The sequence below is a fragment of the Sprattus sprattus genome (genome assembly GCF_963457725.1).
Source record: "Sprattus sprattus genome assembly, chromosome: 15".
Classification (NCBI taxonomy): Eukaryota; Metazoa; Chordata; class Actinopteri; order Clupeiformes; family Clupeidae; genus Sprattus; species Sprattus sprattus.
In genome coordinates, this window is record NC_137913.1 from 30,007,510 (window position 1) to 30,030,317 (window position 22,808).

General features: G+C 42.6%; 1 protein-coding gene across 1 annotated transcript; it reads left to right on the plus strand.

The window, feature by feature from the left end:
• Positions 1-997: 997 nt before the first annotated feature.
• fbxw8 (F-box and WD repeat domain containing 8) lies at positions 998-20,015 on the plus strand (the record flags this gene model as incomplete). Its single annotated transcript, XM_080852671.1, has 11 exons — positions 998-1,480; positions 1,611-1,715; positions 1,986-2,150; positions 2,261-2,349; positions 3,259-3,413; positions 5,046-5,242; positions 5,569-5,781; positions 13,540-13,667; positions 18,072-18,245; positions 19,132-19,248; positions 19,518-20,015. 11 exons carry the CDS (start codon positions 998-1,000, stop codon positions 19,678-19,680), a joined length of 1,989 nt encoding a protein of 662 aa, XP_080708797.1. The 3' UTR covers positions 19,681-20,015.
• Between the last annotated feature and the right edge of the window lie 2,793 nt (positions 20,016-22,808).

The following is a 22,808-nucleotide window of genomic DNA, read 5'->3' on the forward strand; positions in this document are numbered from 1 at the left end:
CAACAGCTGCGCTCCCCCTGATACAGGTACATCTGGGTGAAGATAAAAGTACATTTTAACTTTTAGTTACGCGCTGTATTTAGAATATAACATGAATAAGGGTCTATATTATCACTGTGATAGGCTTTTGGGACTCAAACTGAGCTCACCAGTGATGCTTACCTGTTGCTGGCTTCAATTATGCGTAGGTAGGTTGAACTGTTGCTTCTACAGATGTCGCTTTCTGACATACAGTATGAGTAGGGTGACTTGTATTGCCGTGCACATCAGGTGAAAGTGTTTAAATGTGTGCCCTTTGCTCCTGATGTTTTCCACACTGCCCTTTTCTCTTGTCATGCGCTTTTTTTCGAACTGGTCTCCGATCCGCCTCAGGCGGGATGCAAGCGTCCCCGTGCATGTTGTGGATCTGTAGGCAGAGACCGAACCGCAAATCACTGGCAACGCGTGGTCTACTGGCAGGCAGCACATATTCTTATCCGAAATGAATATCCACTCCCGTGTTTCTTCCACACTCTTCGTCTGTACAACGATTCTGTCTGTTCTGATCAAGTCCTCATTTGGTTTGTTTCTGTGTGCTGTGGGCTATTATTCATTAAAGTGTCACATGATGTAGAGGGTTTACATCATCGTCTCCCAAAAGACACGGGTAATCATTAACTCTTGAAGCCCTATCCTGCCCCCCCCCTCTTTTTTTTTTTGTCTGATATGCTGTGTCCAATGCCTAAATAGAAAAGAAAGTTAACAATGAATTATTATTGCGCAGACACAGTAACAAATGGATGCATTTTTGATAAGGTTTTACTTGTCAATTAATTGTATTTGTATTAGGGTAACCTTAATATTGGTAACTACAGTGGAACGTGTTGTGTGAGAACATTAGTCCACCCGGAACTTTTATAGGAAGGCACTGTCCATTTGTTTTCATTCTTGTGCTGCACACAGTGCAGGAATGAATTGCTGTGAAAAACACATTATCAGAACTGGAGTTTAAATAACTATGGATGACGACGAGTTACTGAACTTCCAGGAGCGCTGGAAAAAGGAATTAGAGAAAAAGACTCAAGTTCAGAACACTGGGTCGCATAGTGCTGGTGTACTCGGCGCTCAATGCAATGTAACTCTATCTAAAACGACTTATTTTAAAGACAATTATAAAAGCCCTTTTCCATTGGAGGATGAAACGGGAAACTGTTCAAATCTGTCTGGAAACGACAGTGCTATTAGTTCATACCAAGCTCGAGGGGTTAAAGACACATCGCCGTGCAGGTCTTTAGAGGAGCGAGCAGAGCATCAACCACAATATGTGTCCATAGCAGAAGGCTTATTAGATGGAAGGAGCAGTCCCTTGCGTGACAGAATTCAAGAGGAGAGGACGCGAAGGAAAAGGCAGCACGGTCACGCGAACTTTCATTCTAATCAACAACCTCAGAAGAAAGTTAATACTGGGAAAAAAATTGTCGATCAGTTTATACAAGACTTGGTAAGATGCACGTTATTTGTTATGGTTGATAATGCTGGTGGTAATGACACGTAGGTAGGCTATAATAAAAGACGTTGAATCGCTTAAAACTTGATTAAGGCACACCTGCTTTGTACCCTTCTTTACTCAGAACGACATTAATGACATTCCCTTCTTTGATGTGGAACTGCCATACGAGTTGGCACTGAAGATTTTCCAGTTTCTTGACCGATGTGAGCTGGGAAGATGCGCACAGGTAAAACTTGGTTTACAGGTAAAACTTGCAAGGGAATGATGTGCTGAGCTGATGGGGTCTACACTAACAGCGAACTGATGACGTAAAAATAGAGTGGCGATATGTGTAAGAGGTACTTATATAGTGGGTATTGAAATTATGTGAACGTCTTTGGATATTGAAATATTTTGAAAGATTCTAGACATTAATTAGTTAAGCAGACAAAATGTCAGCCCTGTGTAGCTTGCAGCTAATGAGCCAGCTGTCATTCTTTCACCATCCGTGCCCAAGGTAAGCAAAGCCTGGAAAGTGTTGGCAGAGGATGAAGTGCTGTGGTACAATCTGTGTCAGGAAGAGGGATACCACATCGAAGCGAACGTCTCTGACTCCCCCTGCTGGAAGAGTAGTCTGCGGGATTGTCGGAGCACTGAAAAACTAGTGTGCTCCAACTGGAAGGTAAAGGATGAGCTGCATGTGTTGTTTAAACAGACATTCGTCTGTCCAAATCGCCATTAATACGATCACTTGGTAAAACCCGTTCCAATCTTATTCATGTTCAATATTAGAATCGTGTTGGATCCATCAGTCATCTCCAGTTTGAGTTAGGAAAGATTCTATGTGATGTCAGCTGCTGCAGTGGATATGTATTTGCTGGGTAAGTATGAAGTGGATGTATTAAAGTTACATGTTTTTTACTCCTTATACTTCACCTTTTTGTTTTTCCATTTGCATGGACAAAATAACTTTCCTGGACAGTGTTCAGTAGGAATTTTGGATTATGTAGAATATGCAGACATATAAGACAGCTTCTGTTGATGTTGTACTGAAGTTAACATACATCTATTGAGGGTTTTGTCAAATTATCTAGAACAACACACCATATTACATTTTTGGCTAAATAGTATTATTCATAGTCAAGACTAACCAGTTAACCCCCAGATAAAGGAGTATTGCCTTGAAGGTTTCCTTTGGGAATAAGATAAAGATCGCCTGAGGGTGCTAGATTAAAGCCTCCTCTCTCTCAGTGGGTAGCGTGTAGCAGTTGGCAGCCCGAGAGCGCCCAGCTCCCTCCAGCAGCTCAGTGCCAGTCCTGAGCGCCTTCCAGTGCAGGGTATCCTGAAGCCCACGGCAGCTGGTACAGAGACGCCTCCTCCTTCAGCCCAGACCAGACCTGCTGAGTGGGGCTCAGCTGCTACAAGCATCCCCCAGTACAAAAACAACAAGCTTTGCACAGACAGCCGCTCCTGTTTAGAAAGAGACCGCTAAACAGTGCTGCAAACAAACACCTACAGACAGCCTTTCTTACATATAAGGAGATGGTGAAACTACCCTTCAAAGAAAGCACATACATTTACACAGATCCCCTTTTTTTGGAGCAATACATTGATTCTGCCATTGAGTGCATTGTGTAGACATTGACGGTATAAACATTGATACATTAACACATCGTCTGAGTAATTGTTTTAATAAATACCCCAAAAATGTCCTAATGCATCCGAGTTTATGGATGTGAATCAGAAACGATATGATAGCTCTTTGATATCCTGTCTACCTTCTTGTGCAGGTACACCTCAGGTGATGTCCGTCTGTGGGACACTCAGCACTGGGATTTGGGGACGTCGTACTTTCGGCCGACCCACGCGAACACGGATGTCCCTAATCGACACATCAGTCATGTCCAAGTCAACAAGATGGTGGCAGCCGCTGCATTTGAAGATGGTAAGGAGGGTAAAGGTACTGACAAGCGGGTAGAGGCTCTGCATATTGTGAAAGAGATGTTGCAGTGGCCTTCATCAGTGTTTACAGGAAAGGAAATGTGAGGATTTGGAAACAGTCTGAGGTCACCTGGCTATGCAGTGGCAGTGCCAACTCTCTTGAGTTCTCATAGCAGTGGTTTAACTATTATTGGCTGTTTTTATGTCTCACTCTCAGTTGATCTACCTTATCACAGCTCTGGTATTGTGTAGACACACAGATGTTTTTTTTATGTATTCTGTTTTGTGCTATTATTGCTCCTTTCAATAGGATGTGATTTAATTCATTTCATGTGGTTTTGTTTTGTAAATCTAACAAAAGGCCTATATTTGGATTGGTGTTAGTCATTTTCAACACCACGCAATTCTTCATATATTTAAATTCATTCTCGTGTGATCAAACAGCACTAAGACTGCCAAGCCAGGTCCTGCCACTCTGTCCTAGTGGTAGATCCTGCTAATATGAAATCTCACTGGTTTATGTCTCGTACTAATTGCAGCTTATTTTGGCTGATTGAATTCAGTGGCCCTATGACTTTCTTTTATTCAGAATGCTGCTGGGAAAATACACAAGAAAGGAAAGGATAATGAGCGAATAACCGTTTAGTTATAATCAGTTCTTTCGCATGGAAATTACACAGCCATTTCACCCATCAGTGTTTTTTCGACTATTATTTACATTGCCTATTTACCAGTGCATTTACATCTGATTATTTTCATTATGTGAGTATGCTGATCATTCCCTGTGTTGGTGGACCATCTATAAACTAGTCTTTCCATTGCAGCCTTGGAACCCGCCAGAAAAGCTTGGTTAATATCCAGAAACATCAGAACACCATACAAATCATTCATATTTAGGTTAAACAGTGAAAAAGTACAAAGCATATCCATGTCTACAGCCATCGCTGTACAAAACCAAATCCATCATTTGATCCAGTCAAATAGATATATAAGTAAATTCATGTTGTAATATAAGGCAATACAATAATAGAAGTCTAGTTGTAACTCAAAATAGGAGATGTAGGTTTGCCAACAAAAACTATACTTCAGCTTCAAAACAATAAGGAAATAAGCATCATTATACCAGAACAGACTGTTTTCACACCTAACAGTTTGCAGTGTTAGCAGTATGGGCCAATGTAGTAATTAAGTTATTTTGCGACAGAAAACAACACATTGCACCTTTGAAAAGAAAAGAAATATGTGTGGGCATCTGTCTCCACTGTTACCAGTGTACAGCATAATTGGCCATTATATCCAGTTTCATATCCTTTATATCAGTGGTTCTTAACCTGGGTTCGATCGAACCCCAGGGGTTCGTTGAGCCACTCTCAGGGGTTCAGCAGGGGTCAAGACACACACAGTATAGCCCGGTTCACACTAGCAATGTCGTTTTGAAGAAATCATATTTTATTTTTCAAATTACGAAGGGTTCAGCGAATGCACTGATTAAGCTTGCAGGGTTCAGTACCTCCCAAAAGGTTAAGAACCACTGCTTTATATCATCTTTCTCCCTTCCCTTTCCCAGTAGCCCCATTTGTCTGTATTGTTACTTGTGTACACAGTTGCCCAGTATATCCTCTCTCTGCCTTCAAAGGATCGGTGGATGTATGGAGCATAGAGACTGGATCCGAACCCATCCACCACCTCCAGCACCTCCAGAGGGTCAATAACCTGGTGCTGAGCCCAGACCACCCCAGCGTGGCCACCGCCTGTGGGGCAGACATACGCGTGGACTCCCCGGACGACAAGGGCTACTGGAAGACCCTCTGCATGACCCACCTGCCCAAACCTGTGAGTAGTCAGCAGTGCTTTTTGGAATAATGCACAAGATTTTCCTCTTCCTTTCTTGGGCAGAGCATTCAACCACATTCACAGAGCGCAACAATGCAGTCCCCTTTTTTTATGATTCTATGGGATCCTACACAGAACCCATAATAATGGGTTATTATAAAACAAATTCTATATCCAGTAGCATTAATTGGGAAGATACCATATCTAGTGTACAGTGGTGATGTATCATTTAGTGATATACACTGGCAATATGCCATTTCCAGTTATAGTATGCCAGAGTAAGGGATGTATTTGCTGGAGTCTGGACTCTTTTTTCATGCTCACAGGTGGATCACCTGAGTCTGGTGCCGGGCAGGCAGGAATCTCTGATGGCAGTGGCTTCAGCCAGTGAGAGCGTCTATCTCCTGGAGCCTGGGCAGGACCAGAAGGTCCTCCACTCTGTTTACGGCCATCCAGTCACCTGCCTGGACGTCAGTGACACGCAGGCGGCCATGGGGGTCAAGAGCTGCGGCTGGGCCATGAACGATGGAGGAAATAAGGTTGGTGATGGAAACAGGCTCTTTAAAAGCAAAACAGTCCCTCTCTTATCTCCACATAACACTTCTGAAAACAGAAAAATCTCCAAAGACTATGTACACACACACACACACACACACACACACACTCACACAACCATGGGAGTCAAGATCTGCAGCAGGGCCATGGATGATGAGGGAACTAGGTGGGTTAGGTGAACAAGGACTTCAAAAGCAAAACAGTCCCTCACTAATCTCCACACAACTCCCTCATGTAAGAGAAATCTCCCCAGACACATCGTACATGGACACACACGCAAACATAAAATAATAGGTGGGTTAGTGGGAATTGTGAGGAACACAAGTGGCAGGCCTTCTCATCTCCATTAAACCTACACAAAATGCTAGAAAATCTCTCCAGAGCCGTTACACATTACACACACTCAGACCCCCGTGTACAAAGAGACTGGGATTCAGTTCACCAGAGGATTTATACACACACAGACACACATACACGTACACTTACCTTCGTTTAATAAGTGACATAGTGGGAATAGTTATTTTAAAAACAGCTGATCTGATAGGAGCACAGTCGCCATGCACAGAGAGGCTGCGAGTGATTTTAGAGATCCCTCAGAGTTCTGCAGCATCTCGGGAGAGCGCTCCTTATTGAAGCTTAAAGCTTTATTTAGCTTCAATCAGATTGATTTTCCTCAGAGACCTGGTATTTTGAAAATACTCCTGTGGCTTGCCTGTGTCTTAAATCACTCTGTTGATACCCTCGCTACAAAACAACTCAGGCCAGACAAATTCCCTCCGTGTTTAGGGTGATCCCAAAATACATCTCCGCATTCCTCCTGGGGCTACTTAGCAACCGATTGGCCATTAAGTCATCAGTTCAAGTGTTGTTGCACTGCATATGTTAAGACTGGTGAAATAATGTTAGTCTCATTCAATGTGCTTAACATGTGCTGTCTTTCACTATCCATCTATATATGATTTAAAGTGTTTTCTGAAGGATATCGTTTTCATTATAAAATGTCATTGACCCTAATAAGACTTTCATGAATACACCAGAACTAATGAAGAACAAGAGCAATCCGAGATTTCTGACCTCCAGCAAGGGTAAATGTTGATAGTAAAGCAAGATCTAAAACGTTCATCTGAACAATAGCCCAAAGTCTACATTATTTGTAAATTTCATTAAAATCCGGTCATTGGTTTTCGAGAAATGTCACTTTAGGTGTGAAAACAAAGATCCGGATCATCCTGAAATTTTAATGGGGATGTCCCAGGACCAAGATCCACCTCTTGTGAACATTTCAGAAAGATCCGCCCAGTAGTTTCTGAGTAATCTTGTCCACAGACAGACAGACAGACAGACAGACAAACAGACGGACAAATAAATTAATTAATTAACGGACCCGATCGCATAACCTCCTTGCTGGAGGTAATAAAGATAACGCACTCACAGTACAAAGTGATGGTCGATAGTGTTTAGATGGTCGATAACGTTTACTACTTCACTGACTATAGTAATTATATTCGAACTGTGGACAATGAAAGCCTTTACCATAGAGGTCACACACTTGTCACCTGGGCTCTAACTGTATCAGACAACTTATATTAGAATAGATTACCTGACACATTTTACTAACATACTACTTAGTGTACTTGAAATATGATTTTACATACTCAAGATGATTGTGTCTTTAAGACATGGAAGGTGTGTCTGACTATTGATCCAGTGCTTTTCATTTTGCCTATGAAGTGGGAGTGGGAGTGGAGGGGCCGTCATGAGACTGCTGAGTTCCCCATTTAAAAAAGCGCATCTCATCTCATCTCACTGTGTCCTTAACTGGCCGAGCTCGAGGTCTGAGGGCCGAGTTATCTGTGAGAGTGAGCGGCTGATGACAGAGATGAATGGGCATGTGATGGCTACAGATGGCACACTTTCTTCATAAAACAGCATCCTGGCACTACTGCTCCACTGACATCACCTCCATTAGGACACTCTCATTACTAAGCCTGGCATCACACACACACACACACACACACACACTTAGTCTCTCTCTCTCTCGCTCTCTCTCGCACACACACAAACGCACACGCCGGACCTACACACACACACACAGTGGACATACACACACAAACACACATCCTGTCTCACATACACATCCTGTCTCTCTCACACACACACACACACACACACACACACACAAAGACACACTCACAAAGACACACTCACACAAACAGTGGTTGATGTACACATGCTTCCTGGCGTCTGAATCTCTGCCATGGCGGGTGCCATGCATTTGCGTTTGAACTCCAATAGCTCCCCTCCCTGCTTCAGTCTCAGTTTTTCTCCCTGGGTTGGCCTCTCCACGAAGCTCATCACAGTCAATATGTTCCCCTGCTTCTCCTCCAGGCTGTGCAGGAAGGTGTCACTCCAAGCCTGACTGCCTGTGTTCTTACGTCTACCAGATTTACAGCACACTTATAAACATGGCACGAAACAACAGCATATTCCTACTGTGAAAGGGAAGCAGCGTTTGCCAGCTCAGGGGGTCGCTGAAAACCGAGGTGTTTATATGATGTTTAACGAGATGACATATGCCTAATTAAAACCTGTCAAATAACACGGGCTGGCAGCCAGGGAGTTTTTCTTGCGAGGAAGTGTGAGTCATGGTGCTCATTTGCACCTTACTGCTCCTTGTAGCGTGTTGCCATCAGGAGACGGGAGGTGCAGCAGGAGAAGAGGGGTGAAGGTTGAGGCCCACTGCGCAGGTGCTGCGCTGGAATGAAGACTGCGCTGACATGGCGGCACGTCTGCATGCGTTGGCAGCTGTTGTTTTGCACACGCGTTGTGGTGTGCAGAAGATACTAGTACTTAACCTGCACAACAGTTACATTCCTGCATTTTTTTAAATGTTACACTAGGTGTCTATTGCTCGTAGCTCAATTGTTCTCTCCCGTGTACGTCGTGTTGGATAAAAGCGTCTGCTAAATTACTAAATGTGTAATGTAATGTGAATAAAAGGCAGCGGATAGACGAATGATGTCGTCATGGCGCTTGCACTAGTTGCACTGTGTTCCGTATGTGGCAGGCAGGCAGAAAAGTGATTCTTTTAGTTTTGTCTTAAGTGTCAGAATAGAAAGCAAACTCCTATGTCTTTGGTACAGGCAGACCGGTTGTTCACTTTGTTTTGTTTTTAACTTTCTGCTTCCTTGCATCTGTCTGTTGTGTCTGTTTTTGTCTTTTTTTGTTCCATTTTTCGATGATTACAGTCTCCCCCGCTCTTTGTGTCTATCCCCTGCTCTCTCTTCTCCCCACACTCTCCTGCTCTCTCTCGCGCTCTCTCTCTCTCTCTCTCTCCCTCTCTATATGTATTTGTGTGTGTGTGTGTCTCACACTCTCTGGTCCCTCTGTTGGAGGTGTATATGCCTCAGGCTTAAGGTTTAGGGACAGCAGTGTGTAAGATGCATTATCCCTGAAAGGATGTTCTCACCTCTCCTATTCTGATTTGGAGATGATGACAGACGTCTCAGACAGACGGCCTCTGGGGTAATTGGAATCTTCAGATCTTTCTGTATGCAAAGATGCAGAGTTCAGCTTTTTGATCATTTACATTTTTGCTCAAATTATATGTCCAATCTTTTCCATATGTCAAATTTCTTTTCAAAGTGTTTTGTTTAGAATCCACAGTGGCTTCATTCAACCTCCCTGAAAGTTTCCGGTTTAGCAAATTTACACATTACATATTTTTCCCATCAGTATTTTCATTGTTAACACATATGCTGTAGTATATATAAGGCTAAATGAGTTATTTGTGTTCTAAAACCTTTCTCAAATGTTCCAGAATTCCACTCCAGTGTTCCTTGTGCCTACTGGAAGATAATACCTCTCCCAAGCCTTAGTTTCCAAACAGACTGCAACAGGTTTTCTTGTGATATTGTGTAGAATTTATTTCATTCTCACAAGTTTCCAAGTTCCTGCGGATGAGAAAATATCTGCTACTGCCATATTTCTGGCAGTGTTGCTACTGCCAAATTTCACGATTGGGATGGTGTTTCTTGAGGCATTGGCAGTGTTAGATATATGCCACATGTAGTTCTATCAGGATTGGCAAGAAAGCTTAGGTCCACCCAAATTACAACCACTGAACCTTTGGGGTTATGCCCGGACTGTGGTGGCCTACTTCACCAGTTAATACCTTCCTCAGATGCTTGGAAGGGGACAGCCTTTTCTACAAAGCGTCAGTTTGGTGCGATGCAACTTCCACTTTATTGTTATGGACCGATGGATTTTAATTGGACACCAAAAGTACTAACTTCACCTAAGTATTTCAATCACATGGTGTCTTCATTCCCTGTTATTTCACATCCTGGCTGATGACTCTTAGACAGAGTGATTTGTACAACCAGGAGGAGATCTCTCCTTTAGCCACTAATAGGTAGATCCTAATGATTGGTTACGGTCACATAAGTGGCATTGTGAAATCCTTTATGACCTTCAAGGGAATTGAACACTTTTGTACATTATAGAATAGCATTGAATAGTAAGATTGCTTATGCAGAAAAGAGAGAAACAAACAGGAAAGATTCTTTCCAGTCAGAGTCTAAACCCTTCATTTAAGCCATTCAATTTCGGAACAGGTGTAAATAACTAAACTAGGTTACTGATCTTTTTAATCAAATAGCAAAAAACATTCTCTGTTGTGTTTGCTCATCTACCTTCCTAGAGAGAGAGAGAGAGAGAAAAAAAATCATAAATCCCCTCATGCAGTCATGCCGAAGTGGCCTTGGAGATTTTGGCGCGCTTGAGGGGAGCCCGCAATTAAATCTGTCTGGCCTGAACCACAGACACTAAAACAGCTGGCAGGCGCTCAATCCTTACATCATGCATGTCTGTCCACTCCCTCGTCTTTGTTCAGTCTTTTTTTTTAAGCTCTTAAATTATTCATTATTTTGTTTTGACAATTTGGAGAGGACGGATAAAAGTAGACGTCCAATTTACCAGTTATTTTTCCAAAAGCTGGTGTATTCGAGCGATGTGAGTAATTAGGCTGCATCTTTTGAAGGAACCTGAGCCGGTTCCCCATTGAAGCCCTGTGCCTCTTTTGTGCCTCTAGAATGTTCTCAGCTGCGCTGTGTGCAGAGGTGAATAATGGCTGCAGGGGGGTGAGCAACACTTCACACCTATGGAAGCCCATTTAGTATAATTCTCTGCTTTGCAAAACAAAATTCTATTATACTCTTGTGCACATTAGGCCTTAAAAGGGCGAGGCTCTGTGATCAGCGGCTGCCTTTGTATGTCTGGAAGGATTTTGGGAGGTGACCCGCTCATCGCTGTGCTTTTGATGTCTGCTGTGGGGTGCTGGCTTTCACACTCCCTCCCTCTTTGTGTTTTGCACGTTTCTTCAGCATATCTTTGTATCCTGAGATATCCTGGCTGACAGCACTTTAGGATGAACCACACTAAGCATGGTGTGTCAGTACTAATTCTGTTTTGTCCCCCTTCCCTTTAATCTCAAAGGCCTTTGCGCAGAACTACCCTAAGCTAAGCTTGCTGCATTAGAACCAGTGATGTTTTGCTTCCTTCCACCTCCGTCTTACCGACGTTTTGGAAGAAACATCCCGAGCCTAGTACATAAGTATTAGTGATATTTGGCTTCCCTCCTGCACAATCTCCAAACCCTTTTGGATGAATCTACCTGAGTATGGTACGCACCAGTATTGGTATTGGTGATGTGTTGCTTCCGTCCTCTTAGATCTCAGATCAAGCAACCTGAGCCTGGTGGATCTAAAGCACTAGCCCCTTATACATGCGTCAATGTAAAGCTGTTACGTCGCGTCTGCATCGATAGAAACTCGCGAACGTGTTACAATTGCCTCATGTATAAGGGGTCTAGATGTGAACTGTTTGTTTTTCCGCCGATCGTCTGAGCCTTTCGAGAGAGGTGGTTTACCACGATCGTTCGGCTCAGAAAAGGCCGTGTCAAATCAGGCCGATGTGTCATGGGGGAGTCGGTGCGTGACTGGGGGGAGACGGTGACAGGAGGCTAGAAAGTTAGAGGCTAGAAAGTTCTTGCCTGTTCTTGAAAGGAGACTGATCCAATAGGCTAGTAGGCCTACAATTTTTTTATCAGTAATAAAACGCAATTTGGTACACCATTTTAATATGGTAATATAGCCTACTGTTTTTTGCAAAATGAAAGAAAGCATATTTGGGAAACGCCACTGGAGCCTATTAATTCCGAAATTTCACCACATTGTAGGCTATATACTGTAACAACCCCAACACTTGCCTGCTTCCCTTGCAAATCAAAGTTTTCCGACTATTTTTCTTACCTTCTTTTTTAGCTGTTGATGTTACTGAGCTAGAAGTTTAACTTGTTCTGAACATCTGCGCTGCCAATGCCCAATGTCACTTCTGAGTCAAATCACTCCATCATCTCTTTGAAATTCCTTATTCCACGAGTGGTAGGCTACAATGGCTGTTCTAAAATATAACTAATAGCCTAACGAAACAAAATAACACAGGCAGTTTCATCTGCTTGCAATTTGTCTTAGCACTATGCAGGAATAAAATAGCATCTACAGTGTCAGGATTCAGGCGAGAGCGCCTGGCTTTTATAACGCGCCCTGCTGCACTGAAGGAGCGCTCACTCGCAGCACTTGTTGCTGGAACGCATATAATTCGTTTCGCAAGGTGCTGTAGTCGTGGGAACGACTGGCCTGGTTACTCCCAAAAGGAAAGTAGATTTTCCTCTGCTGATCCCGCGTCTATATGGAAGTTTGTAGAGAGAATGCGAGGGAGTAAAATGCTCCGCTGTTTTAATAAAACCCACGTTACTCACATACTGGTTAACACTGTTTGTTACAGCACATAAACGTTTGTCGCTTCATCCAAACTGCGTCACCGTTGTCCCTCCCTGTATCTGCTCCAGCCGCACCATTTTACTTGCAATGTGAATCATTTAATTTAAATATGCTTATTGCCATTTGTTGCACCTTAATCATTTTCTACAAACATGATATGCTATGTATGGTGTAGTAGACTGAGACTCTATTCACTACTGCACAAAAACTAGACACGTTTGCAAAACTAGACGTTTGCAATGAAGTAGGTAAAACAACTTTCGCCAATATCTCCGTAAGGGAGATGGGTTGTGTGCTCAAATTTCCTGGGATCAAAGAAGACGTTAGTATTCATGTGCAAACTAAAAATCACGTCTCAGGATTGCTGCGCATGCAAGTTATTTCGGGTGTCTCAACTGTAACTAATACCACTGTCAAATAATTATGAGTTCAGTAAAAGACGGAGCAAACACAGTTTTCTACCGTTGTTGAAACACATCCACGAGTAGACTCGTTTTCTTTCCATCTGGGAGTGGTTATTCAAAGAAAATATTAAGAACTATATGCTGATAGAAAGAAGGGAACTTTAAGCCACTACACTGCCTGTGCACGATGCGGATCCACGTTGATGTTGTTAGTAAACAAACCAGGTGGGAGCACATCTCCGTGGTCTTTGCACATGCCCGAGGCAATGTAAACGGTTCACATTTTGCACATGTAAACACGTAACGACAAGAGCCGTTTCCCTTGAAAATGTTCACACCTACACGCGAATACGATACGATAAACTGTTCTGATCACATTGGCACATGTATTAGGGCCTACTGATGTCTTTCCTCCCTCCTCCTCCCCTCCTCCCGTCCTCCCCTCCTCCTCCCTCCTTCTGCCCTCCTCCTCCTACTCCTCCCTCATGCCCCCCAGATCCAGGTGTACAGTCTAGAGACGGGGAAGCTGGCGGCCACTGTTGGAAACTCAGCCGGAGATTTCACCTGCATAAACCTTAGAGATGGCCCCCCTAACCTGCTGGTGTGTGGCAATAAAGACAGGAGGTACAAGCACCACAGTTATCCGGCAACAATCATCACACGCATGACTCGACATTTAATATCACCAATCACTCACACGTATGGCTCATATACAGTTAATATCAGCAATCACTCACACGTATGTCTCATATACACTTCATTGCACCAGACACTCACACGTATGGCTCATATACACTTCATAGCACCAATCACTCACATGTATGGCTCATATACACTTCATAGCACCAATCACTCACACGTATGGCTCATATACAGTTATTATCACAAATCACTCACACTTATGGCTCATATACACTTCATAGCAACAATCACTCACACGTATGTCTCATATACACTTCATAGCACCAGACACTCACACGTTTATCTCATATACACTTCATAGCAACAATCACTCACACGTATGGCTCATATACACTTCATAGCAACAATCACTCACACGTATGGCTCATATACAGTTATTATCACCAATCACTCACACGTATGGCTCATATACACTTCATAGCACCAATCACTCACACGTATGTCTCATATACACTTCATAGCAACAATCACTCACACGTATGTCTCATATACACTTCATAGCACCAGACACTCACACGTATGTCTCATATACCCTTCATAGCACCAATCACTCACACGTATGGCTCATATACAGTTATTATCACCAATCACTCACACTTATGGCTCATATAGTTAATGTCACCAATCACTCACACGTATGGCTCCTATACACTTCATAGCAACAATCACTCACACGTATGGCACACGTCAGAGCACCAATCACTCACCCGTATGGTTCATATACACTTCATAGCAAAAATCACTCACACGTATGGCTCATATACAGTTATTATCACCAATCACTCACACTTATGGCTCATATACCCTTCATAGCACCAATCACTCACACGTATGGCTCATATACACTTCATAGCACCAATCACTCACACGTATGGCTCATATACAGTTATTATCACCAATCACTCACACTTATGGCTCATATACACTTCATAGCAAAAATCACTCACACGTATGGCTCATATACACTTCATAGCACCAATCACTCACACGTCATAGCACCAATCACTCACACGTATGGCTCATATACACTTCATAGCACCAATCACTCACACGTATGGCTCATATACACTTCATAGCACCAATCACTCACACGTATGGCTCATATACACTTCATAGCACCAATCACTCACACGTATGGCTCATATACAGTTATTATCACCAATCACTCACACGTATGGCTCATATACAGTTATTATCACCAATCACTCACACTTATGGCTCATATACAGTTAATATCACCAATCACTCACACGTATGGTTCATATACAGTTAATTGCATCAATCACTCACACGTATGGCTCATATACACTTCATAGCTTCAGACACTCACACGTATGGCTCATATACAGTTAATATCACCAATTTCTCACACGAATGGCTCATACACACTTCACAGCACCATTCAGACGTATGTAGTTCATAAACATGGCAATATGAAAATCTGCACTAGTGCATTAAGAGTAAGGATAGGTTATAGAAGGGATACACGCCAATGGGGGACTGAAGCGGTGCAAAGTATTGCTTTAATAAAATCGACCTGTTTTTTTTCTAAGGACAGTCATGAAAAATTGTCACAGTTATCATTCTTGTCATTACAATAATTACATTTTTGTTACTGACCTTACACGTTTATTTTGTAAGTGAGTAATTACTTATCTCAGATATCTCAGAATGTTTGTTACGTGCCAACAATTCCATGCCTAATTCAGATTTCCCTCTGTGCCAGTCTGTCTCAATTCACCTACATCAAAAATGAAAGAAATTCAAGGGAGACTTTAGAGAGATTTGTGTCATGATGATCAACAAAATGTTGTTGCTGTTGCTGTAAAATCTTATCAAATACTATGAGCAGCAGTGTGTGTGTGTGTGTGGTGTGCCTGCATATGTATGTATGTTTGTGTGTTAAGCATCCGTGTGTGTCCGTCTAGACTGTAGATCCAGACTGAGCGTTAAATTATGTTCTGTTTTACACCTGGGGGCTGTTTGTTCTGCAGACAGAGCGAGTATTTTCCTCCTCTCTCTCTTTCTTGTTCTTTCTCTCTCTCTCTCTTGCCCCACATCTGTGATCTGACCTGCATAAATAGAAGGATTTAAACAAAGGAGAGAGATAGATAGAGAGAAAGAAAGAAGCTTCTCTCATCTGCCCCTGTGGCGGTTGGTGTGAGAACATCATTTGGCAGGTAGAGAGAAGCTTGGCTGCTTTAAATAGATCAACTCCAGCTGTGCCTTTTTCCCCTCTCTTTTTCTCTTTTTCTCTTTCATGTTTTTCTTGTTTTTTTGTTTTTGAACGTTGTGCCCAGCTGGCCTAAATCAGAGCACTGTGCCTGTCAGACACTTTGCCGTGGCTGAAAGTAGACTTCTACCTCACACCTCACTAGACTCCTGTCGCTCTGGTGATGAAGTTGTTGGCTTAGCGCTAACGCTAAGGCAGCTGACAGCTCGGCCCGGGTCGCCTGGCCTCATCTGATCTTCTCCCCTGCGCCAGGAGGCAAAAGCAGGAAGGGTTGGGGTTGGGGTGGGGAGTTGAGGATAGGGGGAGCGAATGGGAAGTTGGTGTCTGGAGGTCCATTAGGGTGGCCTGAGGCCAAGGCCTTAATGGGTCTGTCCTCTTCCCCTCCTCTGCACGGTTCCAGGCCCGTTCTCCCCAGTTACCAGACAGCAAGCAGAGTGATTATGTCCTGATGAGACCTTGCAGGGACGTGGCAGCTCTCTGCCAGCCCATCTGAGTAAACAGGGCGACTGCGTGAGCACAGAGGCATCGTGGAGAGGGCAGTTTGCCATGCTGTGCCCCGTCCTGTGCCCATGCCACGTCCATACATTCAGAGGCATAACAAGTCACTAACCTGCCTATCCTTTAGATGTTCGTATAGACTTTAAGTGGTCAGTGTAAGACAAGTCTCAATGTTTAACACAACTTGCCATTTAGTTTGGAAGCAATTCTCAAGACTGTGTATCAACTTTGTTCAGTAGAAAGAGACATTGTCCATTTGGTATATGTAGTAATTCCTCTCTCTATAGTTCTTGCTTGTTCTTCTCTGTAGTTTTTTTTATAGGGTCTTACTTTTTCAAGAATGCTCTTTGGTATGATAAGAGTCAGCATGCTGATTAATTGAAACATGTTTACTAACTGGCTGTTTAGTGGAATCGGTTTTCGGTTACCCCCCACACACACACACACACACACACACACACACACAGTTGTTACAATTGAAATGCCCCCTTTCTTTAAAAAAGGTTAACCGGATCTAGACACTTTACACACCAACAAGACTCAGTGAAACCCAAAGCCTGTTAAAGCTGAGGCACTCCTAGTGCATTTAAATAGCCCGACGCCCAAAGTGAATCTTCTGCCACAGAGCAAATTTGATTTTGGTTAATGAACTAAGTAGGGCCATCTGCAGGGTGTCGTCCTCTGGCTGCTGGCTCCCCTGTTTAAGAAAATTAAAGCCCAGAGCAGATGGAAGGAGACTCCATTGGGAATTTGTGGCTCGTATAACTCTTTTTGAAAGAATCTGTTTCTCCTCCTGGTAATTAAGGGGGCATTGTTCTTCAGGCTGTGTAAGCCTCAGCCCCTGTGAAGATGCAATTAAGCTAAGTGACTAGATTTGATAAAGTGTGCATATTTCATATTAATCTGATATCTTGTAAATTTGTTGTCTGAGCATATACTGCACGTAACTGTGATGGCTGAAAGTCGACGCTGAGAACAAATAACTTGAAAGACTTTTCTCAAGGCGGTTGAGTTTGTGACGATTTTACATGGCTGCCTTATCATACTCAGGCTGTTTCGAAGTACAGTATTATGTTCTGTTTACATGTTAAGCTATTTTAAGAGATCACCAAACCTTTCCCTCCATGTTCAAAGCCCCTCACTTGAGCCATATTGATCCCTAGACACCTTAAACCATATTTATATATAGACAGCCAGCTAAGTTTAATATCAGTACATGTACATTATATCGTGTGTGGATGAATAGGTAATGAAATGCTCTTGTCAGCACAGATTGTTAAGGTTGTAGGATTTTATACTATCCTTACTTTCCAGATCCTTTCACTAACTAGTGTAGGATTCAATTTGAACCTTATTGCATGGCATTAGCTGATGATGTCATGTCACTAGACAGTCCTTACGGTTTATCCCCATGTGGAAGGAATGTTTTTAAACCGCCTGTGTTGTCAGTGTGGTTGTGATAACCCTCTTGTGATAACAGGTGTCTCTTTCCCTCTCTCTCCCATCTTCTCCCCCTCCCTCTTTACCTCCATGTCTTTCCTTTTCTCTCCCTTTCTCCCCCACCCCACCCCACCCCCCTTCTCTCTCCCTGTCAGGGTCCGGGTGTTTGACCTGCGCTCTGGCCTCTCCGTGGCCTCTCTGTACGCCCACCACCTGGGGGTGACAGCAGTGCAGGGGGACGAGTGGAAGCTGGTGAGCGGGGGCGGCGAGGGCCTGGTGTGTGTGTGGGAGATGCGCATGGCAGCCAAGCTGTGGGAGATGCACAACAGGTGAGAGGAGGGGGCTACTCCTGGGGCCCGGGCACTAATGAAACACCTGACACTGGCCACATCTGGAAAAGGGGTTACAAGCCACCACACCTGCCACTGACACATCATCACATATAAGAAATGGATATAAACATAACATACTGTTGCTGTAGTACCTGCCCTTTACAAAAACGTGTTGAAATGACGAAGGGGCTTACACACAGGGTCCTGACTGTAATGAAACACCTGCCAATGGCCACATCAGGGTGTAAAAGACACAACACCTGACACTAAGATGGAATAACGAAGAACGTTAATGTGAATAACCTGGGAACAATACTGGAAATATCAGTATCAATCAATATCAGTTATCCATAAAGCACCTGTACTGTTGATATGTTACCTGCCTTTTACCAAAAGGTCTTACATAAATGATTATGATGACGATGATTATGTAAGGCTGACTGACAGTCTCAGTGGTGATTTAAACACATGAGAATGGACACTTGTGTCAGTGCTTAAAAGTCACAGAAACTGAATGTCAGTCATTTGTCACAATAAGTACACTATAGATGGATAATCAGTAAACAATACTGTAAATAAAAATATAAAACATATCTTGTTGCTGTATTAACTGCCTTTTACCAAAGATGTTAGGTAAATAATGGTGATATCTGTATCCATGCTGAAGAGCTATGGCTTATTTCAGTTACCGAAGGCTGAAGAAACTGCCTTTCTCACTTGAGGTTGATTCACTAACAGAATATTTCTGGATTAGTTATGAAAATATTATAAATAATAGTATTAGATGGACTATTTTATACTTTTTGTTGGCTTTTGTGTGTATTACACAGAGGTGTGTGTGTGTGTGTGTGTGCCTGTCTCTCTGCTCATGTGTGGTGAACAGGCACCCTGTGCGGCACATATGGTTTGATGCGAGCACCCTGGTGACAGCCAACATTCCTGACGAGAAGTCTCCTCGGGGGGCCTGCATCACAGACGATGACCTCACCGCTCATCGAAGGTAAGCTGAGCTGCCCAGAGATGCTGTAGTAGACCACCTTTGCTTTTGGAACCTTGTTCAATTTGATAATTCAACTGAATTAAACCCATACCCCCTCTATTATGTGCCTGCAGAAAAAAACTTTTCCTCTAGATGTCAGCATAACACCCTCTTCCACTGTTTTCCACTTCCGAAAGGAGTGTCCCCTTGTGGTGTCCTGTGATGGCATTGTAGCTGTGAGAGTGTGGGTGACCAAAAAGCACACTTGTCTTTTTCCTTCCCTATTTCAGACACCGTGGAGTCATCAGCCTCTATGATTTCTCAGTGGACGCTACAGTTCAGGACAACGTCCTGCCCATCTGTCGGTCCAACTACGTGGAGTCGTCCGGCTACAACTACAACATCGGCCTGTCCATGCCGTACGACGCGCTCAGTCATCGCTCTACCAGCTGAAAACCCGAGGGACCAGGATGATGTTGGGTCCAGTGTTAGGCTGTTCAGACATTTTTACGCTTTTACTTGTACAGAAATTAAACATTATTTTACAAAAAAAAGAGAGAAAAAGTACTGATGAATTTATGAGAGATATTGATGATGTAGTTTCATGACCATGTGTGGATATTTGAATGGCAAAATCATCGTATTGGTGTAATTTCATTGATGGTTTGTCCTTGAGTTGAAATACAGGTGATATTTCACTGTTTTCTGTATTTCATATTATCAGTAAATCTGAAAGTTCTTTGTATCGTTTATCTTGATTCATACCGTCGTCAAAGTCTGTACATAAATTACCAATGAAAATTCAGTTTCTTCAGTGTCTGCCTCCTCAGAATCATTATGTTGTTCTGAATACCATTAAAAGGAGTCATTTCTGAAAGCAATTCGAGTATCTATTTCCTTTCTGCAGCACTGAAATGTACGTACTTGAGTTTTGCTGAGGTTATACATTGTGTAACTTAATGGCTCACCTCATTGCCCTTAATATCTACATGGATTTGAATATCTTACAAGGAGCATCAATAGTGGCACCGGGTAGTGGCATTTTCAGAAATACAGTTGTAAGCCAAAGACACAAAGCTTTTTTATGGCCAATATCACTGGCCTGGCTGTTGAGAAAGGGTACTAGGCCATGTGAACTGTGTGCATGTGTGCAATGGTTGAAACGCATGTGTGCATTGCAATGCCTTTTATGGGTTGTGATCAAAAGAGCTACTAGCTCATGAGGCCCCCGATTGGAGGGTGAGCGCTGTCCATGGTGCTGATGTCTGCCCCAGACTATTGTAGGCAACAGGATGAAATGACTAGCATCACTGGCATGTTACGTTTAGATGAAACTAGTTGCTCCCCAATCTTGTGTTGCACACCTGGTATGTAATATACATTATGGTAAATAAAGAAATATCTTTAGTTCCACCTGTTATCGGTGCGCAGTAATCATTGTCATAGATCAATAGTAGCGTCTACCACATTACAGTTTTTCACTATTGCTAAGCAGTAAAAAGCGAAAATTCGGCACAATCTGCACAACCTTCACGTCATGTATCAATCGCTCGCCCCAAGAGGGAAATACTTAAGACTCCCTTATCTGCATTAGACTCTGATTTTCCTTGTGAACACACTGATTTCAATTACACATCACGTTGTTGTCAAAACACTGTACACAAAGGTCTGTTGTTGCACACAATTTTCAAGTAAAATCTCAAAGCATCAACCTGCAAGGCACAAATAGTCAAATCTCTAAACTTTCAGGTCTTTTGACCAATTTGCAGTGAGGACTGCACCATAAAAGTGTCTTGAGCCTCTGTTTTGTTTGGTAAACTATTGAAAACTTTGAAAAGATCGACAACCATAGAAGGAGAGGGGTAAGAGAGAGAGGAGGAAGAGGGCAAAGAGAAGGAAGAGGAGGACAAGAAGGAGGAGGAGTAGGAGGACAGAGAGAAGGAAGAGGAGGACAAGGAGGAGGAAGAGAATGAGGACAAGGTGAAGAAGGAGGAGGAGGAGGAGAAAGAAGAAGGAGAATGGTCATCTCTAATGAGATTTGGGCCGCTGTGGTAGACCATGTTTTCATGGTTTTTCATTCGAACCTTCAGGATGGAGAACAAGTACGAAATCTGTTTGCCTTGTGTACTGTAATACTGTATCAATAGAATATAGTGTGCTCACAGTATTTGTATTTTGCAGGACTGAAAGAGAACCACACTGTGGAGGAAGAAAACACACTTTCAATATTTTTTGAAAGCAAAGTAGCATTTTCCAGGAGATATAAAGGGTTTTGCATTTTTTGTTCGTTGTTTTGGGATTTGTGTTTAGAGTTTTGAGAATACAAGGCATGCTTTACTGTAAAAAATGTGTGTAAGCAATTGAGGAAAACTGTAAGCATTTTGTATACAATTTTATGTCAAGACTGAAATTGCAAATATGGTTTGTGAGAACAACGGTATTGCTGTTTTATGTTTGACTATGAAAAATGTAGGCCTACACTGATACATTTTACAAAAGGATAAATGGCTTAATGAGTCATTGTCATTCATATGGTGTGATTCGATGATTGTGTTTTCAATTTTGCACTTCTGTGTGCTGTAAATGCTTGGTAGTGTGCAGCAAATGCTTAGCTGTGTGTACTAAATGAATGTATGTGTGTGTGTTTTGAAAATATGGCTGTGTGTACCAAATGAAAACACGAGTTCCATTTTGTGAACAGTTAAGAGATTTGATAGCAAAGAGTCATCTTGCAAAGGGAGTGTCAGGTTTAGCATTTTGTGTGTGAGGTTTTCAGTTGTCTGTGTGCAGTTTTGAGAAAGCTGTTATTGTTTTGAAAAACGGGTTTTAGCAACAGTGAAAAACTGTAAAGAAGACCATACAAAGTCAAGCTACAGACGAAATTAGACTTGAATTCCCATTTATTATAGTCATGAAGGCAAAGGAACACAATACTTAAACAGTCATCAGAGTCAGCATAGGAAAAGCATAGATAATTGTTGACATTAAAGACCTATTATAAAAGCTTCTTTACACAACCAGTGCTGGAATGTAGTGTCTTAAGTTGCTTTGTTTCTTTTCTCCTAACGGTCTCCATGGGATAAAGTTTGCTCACTTGGGCAGTTGTGCAGTAAAAAAATATTGGAATGCATCCAGTCTTTAGCCAGCTACCACACATATCTCATATGAGCAATGGATTTAATAAATGAGCCATGCTCCATAATAATATATAATAATTACAGATCATTTCACGTCAGGAAGGTTCTGTCGTAACATCTGATGCAATATCTCAGCATTGCAGGCCCAGTGATTCTGTCTGCAGCCATTTGAATGGATTGTATTTCCTTAAGGCACAGTTGAGTACCCATTTGCCACAGAGATCCATCACAGCTCAAAGGACCAAAGACAGGCAAATGTCTGTGGGTGCATGTTTGATAAAACTAATGGTGGACACTGATTCGTTGAACATTATGTCACCTTTGCTCTGAACATTGAATTGGTGAATTCCAGGTTGAGTCTGTCCTGACAAAGCATAGATATTACACAATCACGAGACCAAGGCCTGATGAACATACCTTCAAAAGCACAACCACTACACTTCA